Source organism: Poecilia reticulata, chromosome 9 (genome assembly GCF_904066995.2).
Source record: "Poecilia reticulata chromosome 9, P_reticulata-male-v2, whole genome shotgun sequence".
Lineage (NCBI taxonomy): Eukaryota > Metazoa > Chordata > Actinopteri > Cyprinodontiformes > Poeciliidae > Poecilia > Poecilia reticulata.
The window spans coordinates 8,943,020-8,957,723 of NC_088838.1; the positions used below are offsets into that span (position 1 = coordinate 8,943,020).

General features: G+C 37.9%; 3 protein-coding genes across 3 annotated transcripts; 1 reads left to right on the forward strand and 2 right to left on the reverse strand.

Moving 5' to 3' along the window:
* Positions 1-2,284: 2,284 nt before the first annotated feature.
* On the forward strand, positions 2,285-6,607 carry prkab1b (protein kinase, AMP-activated, beta 1 non-catalytic subunit, b). Its single transcript, XM_081610501.1, has 8 exons — positions 2,285-2,657; positions 2,768-2,928; positions 3,493-3,662; positions 3,763-3,856; positions 3,983-4,097; positions 5,503-5,636; positions 5,737-5,805; positions 6,309-6,607. The coding sequence occupies exons 2-8, from the start codon at positions 2,791-2,793 to the stop codon at positions 6,384-6,386; spliced, it is 798 nt and encodes a 265-aa protein (XP_081466627.1). The 5' UTR covers positions 2,285-2,657; positions 2,768-2,790; the 3' UTR covers positions 6,387-6,607.
* A 535-nt stretch (positions 6,608-7,142) lies between these two features.
* LOC103469701 (phospholipase A2-like) lies at positions 7,143-8,993 on the reverse strand. Its single transcript, XM_008417559.3, has 4 exons — positions 8,860-8,993; positions 8,620-8,776; positions 8,412-8,539; positions 7,143-7,364 (listed from the first exon to the last, which is right to left on the reverse strand). Exons 1-4 carry the CDS (start codon positions 8,891-8,893, stop codon positions 7,243-7,245), a joined length of 441 nt encoding a protein of 146 aa, XP_008415781.1. The 5' UTR covers positions 8,894-8,993; the 3' UTR covers positions 7,143-7,242.
* Positions 8,994-10,494: 1,501 nt separating this feature from the next.
* LOC103469697 (phospholipase A2-like) lies at positions 10,495-12,749 on the reverse strand. The gene is made up of 4 exons (XM_008417555.3): positions 12,471-12,749; positions 12,237-12,393; positions 12,036-12,163; positions 10,495-10,753 (listed from the first exon to the last, which is right to left on the reverse strand). Exons 1-4 carry the CDS (start codon positions 12,502-12,504, stop codon positions 10,638-10,640), a joined length of 435 nt encoding a protein of 144 aa, XP_008415777.1. The 5' UTR covers positions 12,505-12,749; the 3' UTR covers positions 10,495-10,637.
* Positions 12,750-14,704: the final 1,955 nt, after the last annotated feature.

Genomic DNA, 14,704 nt, shown 5'->3' on the forward strand with positions numbered 1-14,704 from the left:
AACCTTCAGAGCTCATTGTTACAATTTAAACCAAGGTTCTGTGCAGCATTTTTAATAAAGGCTGCAAAAGACAGAAGCTACGCAAACATTTATAGTGAGATTAGGTCATTAACTGCTTTATGAGTCCTGACCCAACAAGACTCAATCATCAGAGGAGATTGTTTGGAGAGTGTCATGAGACATTTTTAGAATTTACTAAGAATGTACTCTTTTACCAGGACTAGCAAGCTCCAAAATTATTTTACAAAAATCAGTCTGCAGCAGAAACACAAACAATTGTACCTTGGTCTTGTATAAGTATCCGTACCCTTTGACCTTTTCCACATTTTGTCATGTTACGGTCACAAACTTCAATGTTAGTTTGTGTCCAAGCTGTTTGAGACACAAAGCTGTCAGCACAAACATGCGCAGAACAGGTAAACTCAAACAAGGTGAAATGACTTTGAGTTACTTTGCTGCCCTCTGCTGGAAGCAAACAGATCTTTTAGAAATACTGGTTTTGTACACTTAGTTTTACTCTAATTTTTTTATTTTATAATTTTCCCGTTTTTATTTGAAGCACTTGGTTTTATCCTTGCATATGAAATATAAATGAGCTTACTTTGGTGTCCTGTAACTTGTTCTATCCACTCAGATAGAAGAGGATAGAACTGTTTTTTATTAGCATGTAGATTAAGATGTTTTGCTGTTATGCTGCACTTTTACTGCCTCAAGTTTGCATTTTAACCTTAGTTTAGTTTTTAGTTTATGTTAACTTGTATTTTTAATTGATGTTATGATCTGTAACACCTCAGTCCAGAAGATTGCCGTTTTGTTCCACTACGTGTTGCGTATACTGTAGAAATCACAATAAATCTGACTTGATCTTGACCTTTATACAGGCGTAAATTAAAAGTGGAAGATTCATTGTCCTCAAGGTGAGATTTTATAAGATCTGAATGTCATTTCCTCACACTGGTAGGAAGTGTGCTGTGGAACCAAGCTGTAAATATAACAATCAACTAAAATGTAATGGTGGTGGCACAGCTTGAGGACAAAGACTTTGTTGACAGGCATTCTGCTTTCAGAATGGCGATGCACGCGACGCAGCAATAATTACAAACCCGGACAGGAAGGAAAGGGGTGACCAGGTCTGAGCCACTGACGACGCTGTTTATGGTTATTTGGAGTGTATACAGTCCCTCCCTGGAAACTGGAGAGCCGTGGGAAACACTGGAGTCAGACGTATTAAGATGTAGAGTTTGTTACGACAGCAAACTAAAGGAAAGAATCGTGAATATAACAAATGATTTGATTGTGTTTAAACTAACGCGTAATGTTTCAGCATTTGGGTCCTCTTTGTCATTCTGGACATAAAAAACTTCAATTTGTGCCTCAAAGTGGTGATGAGATAAATGTTTTAAAAACTGCCTTAAGGATCATGATCTTTGAGTGTTATTCTCATCTTCATGCATTTGAATTGATTGACAGTGATCATTTGAAAATAAACAACAGGAATGTAAAACCTTGTTTCATTAAGCCTTCCTCTGATTGTTAGTTAATAACGCTACACTAAACGCCTACCGACAAAAGCCTAAGTTGCTGTTCAGGCCCCCGAAACCACCAGCTGCCTCACATAAATGTTTTAAATTTTATCACAGAACATATAAACCTAAAGTTTTTTTTCCTTCTTTTTTTTTAATTGAAAATGAGAATACCAGTAAATTTGATTTGACAGTTTCAGCAAAGATAATCAAGATTTATTTATTTATTTATTTTGTAAAAGTTCAAAGTATAATCTTCATAGTTTGATATTTATGTTACCATGGTTACACTCTGACGCTACGAGTTATTTTTTTGTGTGTGTGTTTGAGCTTCGGGTTGTTCACATATCTGCTTTGCATGTTGTTTGCATGAAGAGGGGGCTCAAACATAGTGCTGCTTAAGGCCCCATTTTACCTTGGTCCGGCCCTGTATTGGACCACGTTTACAGGTCAGAACAATAAATTATAATAATAAAACTGTGTACCAAATTAAAAAACCATGTAGATTGAAATTTGTTTTGTACGATCCAGAATATACATTATATAATATAATACTATAATGAAATATTACACACACATTTTTTTTCCTGCGCATGACGTAAACCAACATCATGAGGAATTGAAAAAAATAAACGTGGCACTCAAACAGCTCAGGAAATTGTATAACGAAAAAAAATGGGCTCAATAAGTCCAAGTTGGCACATTTTCTTTTAAAAACTGACTACACAAGATAGTTGACAACACCCGGAAATGACAGGGTAAATGTCCGGAGAGGGGCGGAAGAGGCGTGTCCTCTTGCACAGACACGCTCAAGTTTCCTCCAAATGGCGAAAACAGCGAAAACAGAACCAGCACACAAATAGGGAGGAGAAGCAATTGTGGGAACAATTTGTAATACCGTGACGGTCCAGTCTTTATCTAGCCAGAGTGTTTTCAAGGAGTTTTTTAAAATTATTATTATTTTCTTTAGACAGAAACTTCTCCGCTCCATAGACGGAAACAGCGACCAAACAAGAGACTTTTGACCTGTGAAAGCCACACCAACACATGCAGGCTGCCCCTAAAGCAAAACCTCCTCCGTCCGACCAGACAGACCACAGCAGGCAAACCGGATATCACCCTGAGATCATACTGGTGGGCTTTTTCTCCCTCTGTGTGTTACGCGCAATCTCTTATCGCATTTCTTGTTGTTGTTTTTGTTTCTGAAAGCAGCAGCTTTTCGTGTGTTTCTGTGCGCGTTTCAGCGCTTGATGCGGGCAGCGTCAGGATGGGCAACAGCAGCAGCGATCGCTCCAGCAACGAGAGGTCATTCAGAGATGGACCGTCTGGAGGGAAGGAGGCTCGACCCAACATCATGATGGACAGCAACGACGACGCAGAGCTGTTCCACAGGGAAGATCCGAAGGTACGTTCAGCCACAGGTTTCCATTCAAGATCAGTCACCAGCGAAGACGGAGGGACGGCAGCGTCAGGGGTCATTTACATGAATTATGATGGTGACGATATATAGACAATGCTGTGAGCTGTCATTCCCAATAAATGTGGCTTTGTTTACAGCATATTAAGCACACCGATGTGTACCGCCCTCCTGTGGTCATCCTATAAATAATGTAGCATTCAAAAACTCGCCAAACAACAATATTTCTAACATTGTCTTAAAGTCCAACACCATGCAAAACAACGGTGTGTCATACTTTCAAATTTGGGTTCAGACTCACAGGAGTGGAAAAGTCAGCCACACACCAAAATCTGCTGGAAATCAAACGGTCTGGTGACTCTGTCGGGTTATTCACTTGTTGTATGAGTTTACCTCTGGAAAACTTGAGCTGCATGGTAAAAGTAACTTCAAATAGATGTCAAGAGAAGATGATTAGGAGCCCCTTTGTTCCCAGCTGTTAAGACAGGAAGTGCTTGGTGTCAGAGTAGTTGCCTCTGATTGATGCCGACCTTTGATGTCTTTCGGGCCCAGGCTACCCCAGACATACAGGAGTTTCTGGCCTGGCAGCAGGACCTCGACTGCGACAGTAAGGAGCCGGCGCAGGCCAGACCGACCGTTTTCAGATGGGCCGGGTCGGCCAAAGAAGTCTTTGTGTCTGGTTCTTTTAACAACTGGGCCACCAAAATCCCTCTTAACAAGAGGTACCCGAACTACGACTCAAGCTGTGTTAGTCGTTTTCTTCTGACCCAACTGGTGCTTTATCCTTTCAAATACATTTGACATGTTGCTTCTCAAACACAGTCAGAATAACTTCGTGGCCATTGTGGACCTGCCAGAGGGGGAGCACCAGTACAAGTTTTGCGTTGACGGACAGTGGACTTTAGATCCCACTGGGGTGAGTAAGAGTTTAAGGTTTCTGATGTCACCTCACCACGAAGGGCAACTCGATTTTCCTCATCATACGTCAGTCTCGTCTGTTCTCTTAAGTTCTTGTACCAAAGTTCTGATTGTGCTCCAACAGCCCGTGACAACAACCAAGACTGGCACAGTCAACAATGTCATTCAGGTGAATCAAACTGACTTCGAAGTCTTCGATGCCCTCAAGATCGATTCGCAGGATTCAACGGACTTGTCTGGTAAATGGCAGCTGCGTTACTGAAATGCTTTTAGCTACACTAAATGTCATTTGAAACTGAACATTTGAAGCAATGTGTGTTTAAACAAGAGATGTACGGAGTAACTAGCTACGTTTCTTGACTGGCCCTGTGCAGTCAGAAATGTCGCAACCCTCGGTGCTAGCAAGTTATAGTAACATCAAGACTGTCGTTTTTGAGTGGGGAAAAATTGTTTTAAAATGTTTTAAATCTGAAGTGAGGTGAATGACTGCCTTTTTTAAAGGAAACTGTATTTTACATGACGTATTGAGACATATCTGCTGTTGGCCAGGCTGCAGGAGATCAAGAGAGCAACACTTTCAGAGGATGACAAGTCGTTTCGATAAAAATCTTTTAACCTTTGTCTTACATATAAATGTCTGGTAACACTTTATTTGAAGGGTGTGCATAAGACTGACATGACACTGTCAAAAACATGACATAACATCTGTCATGAACATAAAGAAGTCTTTATGAATGTCTGACAGTTGTCATGAAATGTCATTCGGTAAATAATGACACTTTTAATGCAAAGTTGCTCTAAAAGTTGCATTGAAAGTCCATTAAAAATGCTAACTTTGCATTAAGTTATCATAATTTACAAAATCATGCAAAGTTGGCACTTTTAATGGACTTTTAATGCAACTTTGCATTAAAGTGTCATCATTTACTGAATGACACTTCATGACAGCTGTCATAGACATTCATAAAGATTTCTTTATGTTTATGTCATGTCAGTCTTATGCACACCCCTTCAAATAAAGTGTTACCAAATATCTTTTGGAAATCTCAGTTAAGGTGGGTATTAAAATGATGTAGTTCTGATGCATATTCTAACAGTGCTAATCACTGTTACAAGATGCTAATTACACTTTAAAAGTAGCTAAAATCCATAGTGTGAAGGCTTTACGACCAGGTTGCACAAGGTGCCATTTGCAGCTTTCAGAGGCACAAATATGTTTTGCTAGGTTAGGAGGATGTTTGGAAAAAAATCTTAGAATGAAATTTTCACTTAAGTGACGCCTCCCAAAATACACATACAAATTAAAGGTAGTCACAAAGTACTTAGTGTTTATCAACCATGTTTTGTTTTAATTCAGTTTAAGAGCTAATAGAACCACAAACAGCTTTTAGTCAAGATCAGTGCATTTCTAGGTAAAACTGAAACATTTTGGAAATAAATTGCTTTTTGCATTTTTCCTAAAAAGAAAAAAAAATCTCTCTTCAATTAACGTTCAGTTACCGTGGACACCAACACTCTACAAAAATCAGAAGCTGGTCGCCATACTCTCATCGGTGCATCTTTAGTTTAAACGAGTCTTCATAGTTGGAGACTCAGTCTTCAGCATGTGATTCCTTTTTAACTAAAGTGATCGTTGTGTGTCAGACCTGTCCAGTTCCCCACCCGGGCCCTACCAACAGAACGGATACCTCATCAAGCCAGACGACAAGATCAAGCAGCCTCCTATCTTGCCGCCCCACCTGCTCCAAGTGCTGCTCAACAAGGACACAGGTGTCTCTGTAAGTCCACGTCTCATGCCGGCGCAAGTTCAAGTCTGGAAGTTGCACCTTTTGTAAGAAATAACCTTAAAAGAAAAAATTATTTTGAATCGTCCTTCAGTGTGACCCGACACTACTTCCAGAGCCTAACCACGTCATGCTGAATCACCTGTACGCCCTCTCCATCAAGGTAACAGTCAGAAAGTAGTCCTGCATCCCGCACTAATCAACATTTATGTCTATGGTTATTTGACTAAATGGATTTTTAGAATCGCATAATCCTAACTTGCACTTTTTCTTGTTTTCCCTGTTTAAGCTAAATGATTAATAATTTTCAGTTTTAAGAGACTTGATAATATATTTTAATTATTATTGTTTTGTTTATTTATCTTGGATATTTAAAATTCTTCCCAGTTCTTTAAAAGTATTTTTTTTAATCTTTGAGATGATCTACTTACAATAACATGCCATTATTATTCTGATTATTTTATTAGTTGAAAATTGTCTCAAAATGACAATATTATCGTTTATCGCAATAGTTTCTGGGACAATTTATCGTCCAGAAAAATTAATCATGACAGGCCTAATGCTAACAGAAAACCTAGTATCGTGTAGACACAAGTTCACACCTGGATTATAATCCAGAAGAAATATTTCAGTGCAAATTGTAACGGAAATTTCTTTGTGTTTTAGGACGGGGTGATGGTTCTCAGCGCTACTCACCGATACAAAAAGAAATACGTGACCACTCTCCTCTACAAACCCATATAACCCAGAGAGCCAACCATCAACCTGATGTTCCACACAGCTGCTACTTCTAATGACAATTAATGATGAATCAGGACCAACATTTTTATAACAAAGTGTTCTGAACTTTTCTTTGATCTCTTGTTTTATCTACCTGTTAATACTAAGCTCTTTTTCTGTTAATATTTTTCACAATGTTTCATACTGTCAGTGTGTGAATAAATCTATATTGCCTTGCCACATAAGATTATGTGACTGCTTCGAATCATTTTATATTTTGACTCTGGGTTTGATGGTAAATTGCTGATGGGAGACGGTCTAGTTGGGAATCTGTAAAGCCACGAAGTTCCTACCCTGAGGAGAAGAAAATGGGATTCGATTGAAAGTATTTTCCGGGTTTGGGGTAAGTGTGGAAACATTATATAGAAACTGTGTCGCTTTCAGATTACTGCTTTCTCTATTTGTCTGAAAGTTGTGTCTTTGCTTTGTGCACCTGAAGAGTGGTCAGGAACCTTCCTGACCACTCTTCATATTTAACCAATATATTTATACTTAAATATGAGATAAGACAAAGAATTCACAAACTTTGAGTCTTTAGTGGACTTTTGACCTTGGATGTTTTACTCTTTTTATCCAAATCAATCACTATTAACAAAAGAAATGAAAACTGATGTCTACAAAATGATGATAAATAATGTGACATAAAATACGTGAACCCCCAGCATGCGAAGAGTCCAGCAGGTGAAAACAGGAAGTCAAAACTGCAGTGACAGAACGAGAGCAGATCAAACATCTTTTATTTTACGTTCACTAACCAGAAACACATCAGATTTGGAGGTCGGCTGTGTTGCGCGTGTCATACTCTTGTGTGTGCTGTGACTCAGCTGACACAAAGCTGAGGATCCAGGTGCTTGTTGTCAGGGTTGTATGTGTACCGAGCAAAGCAGTGAGCTGCCACACGGTCGCACTCGCAGACCGCAGCCTCACACTTATCATTGGCTGCTGCAAACAGAAAAAAAGTGGGGAAAATACGCATGAAATTTCCAAAATGTGAATATTTCTTTCTTAATCTTCCAGGATGTTTTAGCTCCATCTTTCTCCCCATCAAACCTGATCAGCTCCACTGTCCCTGCTGGGAAAAAAAGGCTTCTTTTCTGGTCAGCACTCTTATTATCTGACTGGCTAGTTTAGCTTGTTCATGATGCCTTTTATTCACCAATTCAGATGTTGTTAGTAAAAAATGTTGAAAACATACACAAGATGCTATTTGTAAATAAAATGCATGTGAAAGGATCTTGTCCTGACTAGTAGAGATGTCAGAGTCTGCATATTTTAGTATCAATGCGATACCAAGTAAATAAAAACCCTGCATCGCCAATAACAATACCGGTACCAATACTTTTTGTTCGTATCAATACTTCAATATATTTTGATATATCATCAAACTAAGTCTGCAGGTCTCTACAAAAATACTTTAATAATGTAAACAAATCATGTTAACACACGTTAACATGATTTGTGTGCATATTTTCTAAATAAAGTACAAATAATTATAATTTGAGAGCAAATCAAACCAAAGTCTTTTTTGAGGTAGAGCTAAGAATTTATAACAAAAATCAAATCAAATTTCAAGACGGATGTTAAAACTGAAGCATCGATCTTGTATCGATCCGGTACTGGTACCAACTGACATTGATATTATCATTATTTTTGGATTGACCTCAACTGACTGGGTAATATCTTTTGTAACTATTCAAACACAAGTGTTTTTCCTAAGCATCTAAAAATACAGCTTTGTCCTTTTGTAATTACTGTAATGCTGCACAATGTCAGTGAAAACCCACAAGTCATATTATATAGCCAAAGTAACAGAACCAAAATAGACTCAATAAATATCAACAAATCACATCATCTATTGGAAATGTTTGTTGTTGCAGTTTTATGTTCTTTAATCCAGAAATTAGTTCCTTGAGGAACGTGAGTAACCAATGAGAGAGGAGTAGATTTACAAAAAATAAAATCTAAATCCTCACTCCCGGATGGTCTTACCTGAGCAGTACACCTGTCTGTTTGAGCAGCTGAAGCCATAAATGATAATGTAGGGAAGGTCAAAAACACCCTCGCATCCAGGAATCTTTCTGCTGTTTTGGTAGCATTTATCATGGGCTTCACAGCATCTTAAAATGCAGAGAAAGTGAGAGGGTATTGAGCGATTCATCCTCTTCTGTTGACAAGAAACCAACAGACTGCTTCCCACCGGTCCACGTCATCCACCGGCGTTCCAGATCCACCCAGTCCGCACCAGCAGCCGTATTCGTTGTAAGCCAGAGGATTAACACCTGGCTGGGCACAACTGATCATCTCCCCAAACTGCCAGACGGCAGTGGGAAGACGTCCTCCACTGACCACACATGCTGGAAAGACGAGAGAGATGAGAGAAACGGATGAGACAAATCCACATTTTATGGGACAAAATTAGAAGTTTCTGCAGGCTTACCGGTGAGAAACAGCAGAAGGGCTTTCATGCTCATGGCTACAGTCAAAAGGATGTGGAGTCCGTTTGCACAGCAGAGCTGAGAGAAGTCAGATAAGACTAATGCGAGCGAGGTGGGAGGTGTACATTGTTCGAGATTTTTCTTGCTTGGACCGGTCAGTCATAATATGTTCCTTTTTGGGTGGATTGCATATTTTTGGTCATAATGTCCCTGAGGAGATGGAGTCTATTTGGATGAAGCCTCTTCTTGGAAGGCAACAGGGCGACCAATAGTTGAAGCAAAGCAATCATGAACAAATGAAACAAGGACGATCGCCCCTCCAGATCTCTGAATCCAGGTGTTCCTAGCACTTCCTTAGCCACAGGTGTTTAAAATTCAGCATGAGAGACATTAGTGAGAAAAAGGAGAATTCCAGAGTGGTACCATGATAAGATGTCGTCTTTAGATCTTGGAGGCGGGTAGAGAGCTTTATGAAATGAGAAGTTTCATCTAAGTGTTACATTGCCAAGTTAAATGCAAAGCAAATGCTATGGTGTAAAGCAGACTGATCTAAAGCAATGGAGACGCGTTATCTGGAGTGGCAGATCATGTCTCTCTGATGGAGATCAAACCAGTGAGTTTGGATTTAGCGGTTGCCAAGAGAACAACACTTGCCTGACTGTATTGTGTCAACGTACAATGTGCGTTACTGTATGACGGATTTTCTTTAGTTGCAGTGAAAGGAACTCTGCATGCTCCAATAACCTTTTTTATAATTTGTCTTTATATCTTTATGCCACATAAATGTGGATCTTATCTGAAGACTTGTACATGATGCTGTTTGACTGGGCTGCACGTTGTCTTTGTGTTGTCCTTCCATCCCTGCAGCACCAAAGGTCTCCATTATCCCCACATATTCCTTAATAGGAACCTGTTTTCTCTTTGGTTCTGAAGTCTCTCAGTTTTGTGTTTTTCAGGCTCATTTATGTAACAATCTTTCAACCATCAGCACAGCTGTGTAAATAAATGACATCTGGGGAGTTCCCATGGCTTTCCTCTGCTCCTCAGTACTAAATGTTTTATAATTGAACACAAAAAAGCAATTTGTTAAGATAGTTTAGTATGCTGCATGCATACTATAAATGGATGCAGTACTTCTTTTATGTATACTCCCTTTCTAAATTTTTGTCCCATCATCATTGGAATTTTATGTGATACACTAACAAGAAGTAGAACAATTTAAAGGAATAAGTTATTCAAAAAAAGAAATCTTTTTGTGAAACCTGCTCTTGTTTTTAGTTCATATTCTGTTAGCTTATTTAATTGAGGTAAATTTATTAATTATATTTTTCTGTGTTTGTAATTGTTTTTGTATGATTAGAAACAGATCTCTATTGTAAACGAGAGCTAGTATCTCAACGACAACGTGCATAAAAAAAGGCGGGGGAAAAAAAAGTCATTAACTTTCCAAAAGTTCGCTCACATTGAATTAAGAATATTTGTCATTTTTGGAAGATGTTTATTATCTTAATGGGATTTATATCGCAGAATTTAGACAGGAAATGAAGTGAATGGGTAGCTGTAACTTTAAGAAACATCGACGGTGAAACAAATCTGGTACCGACAAGACCTGGAGTGACAGAACCTCAACACATGAGCAGAGTAGACGACCAGTTTATTAAACTTTTTTAAATTATTATCATTTTAAGAAAATCCACAATCTTTTATTTCATAATCACTAATGAGAAACAGATCCGATTTGGAGAAGAACTGTGACGCACACATCGAGCTCTGCGAGTCTTTAACAGTACTTGGAGTCCAGGTTCTTGTACTCCGAGTTGTATTCGTACCGAGCGAAGCAGTGCGCCGCCACGCGGTCACACTCACAAACTGCAGCCTGGCACTTATTGTTGGTCGCTGCAAACACAGAAAATATCAACCAGTCAGAGAATCTGGGCCTGGTAGAGAATAAATAGACTAATGACGCATGTTTTTTTATTGGGATTTAATGTGATAGACCAATAATGAAGTGAAAGAAAAACAATGCATGGATTTGAAAGATTTATCAAGAATGAAAATGGGGTATGCTTATTGATTTAGTCTAAAAATCTAATACTCCTAAATAAAATCCAGTGAATCAGGTGCTCAGGTCAGATGAGAAGTTTAACTGTTTGGTCTACATTCAAAGTGCTGTAGTTAAATTAAAAACTAACCCTGAACATCACATGTTTTTCTAACAGAACACCATGACTTTAGCAAAGAGTCGCCTTCCTTAAGGCAAACAAACCTAAACATTCAGCGAGAGCTACAATGGCTGAATGTTTAGATCAGGGTTGAGTAACTTTCTGTCCAAGAAAACATTTTCCCCTTACTGCTACAAAGCAAAACTTGTCTGAAACAGCAAAATCTATTTGACACATAGAAAAAGCTAGATCTTACAATATTTTATGTTTTATAAATAAATACAATGTAATGTTCTACAGAATTATGAAAAGAAATTTAATATTTAACTTTAATTATATCTATTTTTAGATCTCTAAACAAAGCAAAAACTCAAACTACTAAAGTAGCGGTAGGTGACTGTATAAAAAAAAAGAACAAGAAGCTTACACAAAAATAAAGCCATTTGATGCCATATTTTAAAAAAGAACTGAATAAAAAGTACCAGAATTGCAGTTATTCTGTTGAAATTCTATTTTTTTATATATAAAAAACAGAAGCATTGTTAGGTTCACTTTGTCTGTAAACTTAATGATTAAGAACAATCCTCATGTATTTATCTATCTTTTAAAAGTTATTAATAGCAGTTTTGTGAGCCCGATTACAACATTCTAATTTGTTAGAATGGCCTAGTTAAAGTCCAGACCTAAACACAAAGACTTGGTAATGGGTTTTTACAGATATTCTCCAGCCAATTTGAAGTTACAATATAAAAAAGAAAAGAAAAAAAGAAAGATGGACAAAAATGTTTGTTTCTGTAGATGAACAATAATAGCTGACGTGCCCTAAAATGCTTGCAGCTGAATTTGTTTCAGTTTTGATTTTTATGAAATATCTTTGAAAAATGTTCCCACTTCATCATGATGAACTACTTTATAAGTCTATCTCATAAAATCCCAGTAAGTTAAACATAAATCTGTGGTTGTACAAGTCTCAATATACAGAACATGAAGATTTAATTGGTGTTTCATAGTCTTACCTGAGCAATACACCTGTTTGTTTGAGCAGCTGAAATTATAATCGATAACATAGGGAAGGTCGAAAATACCCTCGCATTCGGGAATATTCATGCTTTGGCTATAGCAGTTGTCATGGACTTGGCAGCACCTAAACATGCAGCGGACGAGAGGTCATAGGTCGGAACATGATTAAAAAAACTAAAAAGTGGATTGCATCTCACCTGTCCACATCATCCACAGGAGTCCCAGAGCCCCCCAAGCCGCAGTAGCAGCCGTATTCGTTGTACGCCAGAGGATTAACACCCGGCTGGGCACAACTGATCATCTCCGCAAACTGCCAGACGGCCTGGGGGACGTGTCCCCCACTGACCGCGCATGCTGGAAGAGACAGGTGAGGTGGGACGAATCAACACAGGCAACAGAACGTCAAGTGTTGAGAGCTTTTAGAGGCTTACCGGCGAGAAGCAGCAGAAGAGCCTTCATGTTCATGACTGTGGATCTGAAGAAGGCTGCAGTCTGTGGTGGCGTCCTCTTAAAGGATGGCGAGGCCTGAGCAAATTTCAGATAAGAAGCAAAGAGGGGGGATGGGATGTATTCACTGTCCAGGGTTTGTCTTGATTGGTCCTTCCAATCCTAATGCGTGACTTCTGTGTGTGTGGGGTCAATCGCATTGAACTAATCAAGTCCCTCAAGCACTGCGATTGGTTCTGCAGGGAATCAAACCCGACTAAATCGGACCTCTACTGGAGACAGAGATCAGAGGTGGGAACAAACAACAAAAACAAGGAAAAACATCTCTTCACTTTCTGGCTTGTCATATTCAATATGACTAAAAGATTAAAATAAGCAGATATCAAACATACATTTTATTAAGCAAACATTTCTGTGTTAAAGCTGTCTTTCTTATTGGAATGTTCTAATTATTAATGTTGTGTTTTAGTTAGCTGCATGTCATTATTGACAAATTATAAAGGCCTGAAAACATCAGTCAGTAATAAATCATCTATAAAAGGCGATTTTCTATGTGAAATCAATTCACATATGTTTGCTCCTCTTCCTTGGTCCTTCATCCTCATTATCCCACGATGTTGCTGCTTGCATTCATATTAGTTAATTATTGCTTGATCAAGTGAGAGAATCTCACATTTACAAACATCCATTTCTAATAACTCCTTATATTCATAATCCACCTTCTTCTAGTCTGTTGTCAACTATTATAGATCGTCTAAAACATTTATAGATCTTTAAACTATCTGTGTTTAGCTGTATTTTTACAAAAAAGACTAAAATTATATGTTTGGATGCAAAAGTTGAAAGATTTAAAGAGTAGTTGTGAACGTAACTTTCAGGTGAATCGACTTATTGTCCCGATCCAACATCAACCTTTAATCTCTTAGGTTTGTATTTTTGAAACCTGTATCAATAAAAGTTTGCCTATACTCAGCTGTATAAATATGCGACATTTGCTAGAATTCCCACAACTTTGTGGTGAACTTCTTCCAAATTAGATTACTTTCTATAAATACACAAAACGTCAATATCTGACAGAGGTGTCAAGATTGTAAACATAAGTGCATGTGTTGATTTATATCTGGGTTTGGTTATGTGCTGCATGCATGGAATAGTTTTTTGCACAGTTGGTTATGTGATAGACTCCAGTACTGTAGAACTGCAAAGCTAAAGGACATTTTTTACAAGTAAAAATATGTAAATTTTGGATGCAATTCTTCACACTACCACTTTTTGTTGCGATTACAGCTGTGAATCTTTGTTGGATCTGGTCTATGTCTCTACCAGCTTTGCAAAGCTAGAAACTGACTTTTTTTTTGGCCAGTGTTGTTAGCTAAAGAGCTTGAGCTCAGTCACATTGATTGGTGAGAATCAATTTTCAAGTCTTGTCTTAGATTCTCAGTGACAGGACAGGGCCATTCTACCACACAAATCTATTTTTTCCAGGTTTCTGCAACCTTATCATGCAAAAGGAGCAATTGTTGGCCTCAGTCCAGCCGTTTAAACTCCTTTAGGGCCCTAAATGCTACATAATTAAGAAAAAAAAGGAACTGCTTCTTATTTCTATGGTTAGATTTTAAAATAATAATAACAAAGAACATGAAACTTTTGCCATGTAAAATCCATCAAAAGCTAAAAACACAGTTACCAGCCTAACAACAAGAAAAATAGAGCTAAAAAGCTAATACTGCTACTTTGGTGCAACTCTCTAGTGGAAATTAAATTCAATTAAATTAAAAACTTCCCATTGTTTTTTTTAACTACGTAGAAAAGTACATTTGCTTTATTTCTGTGCTGAGTGGACGAGTTGGTGTCTGTACTAAGGCTGAGCATGTGATGTTTGCCGGTTCCTGTCTCTACAAACCCAGAGTTGGAAACATAATATGGTTTGATGATCTCAGAAACACTGCTTTAAAACACAATACACTTTATTAAAATTCAAATAATTAACATGGTTATGATTCCCAAAAATTTTTTGCAGGGGCAGATTTAAGCTTAACAACTTCTCTAAAGAAATCTTTTAGAATTTCTTTTGGTAGGAGGTCAGTAAATTTACTAAATTCACAGGTTTTTTATTTTATTTTTATTAATACATTATCTGTACACTTGTTTATTATTATGTATTATCTTCTGATCATGACTGTTAAATTTATGTAGCAAATTTGTTTTAAAAGTTGCA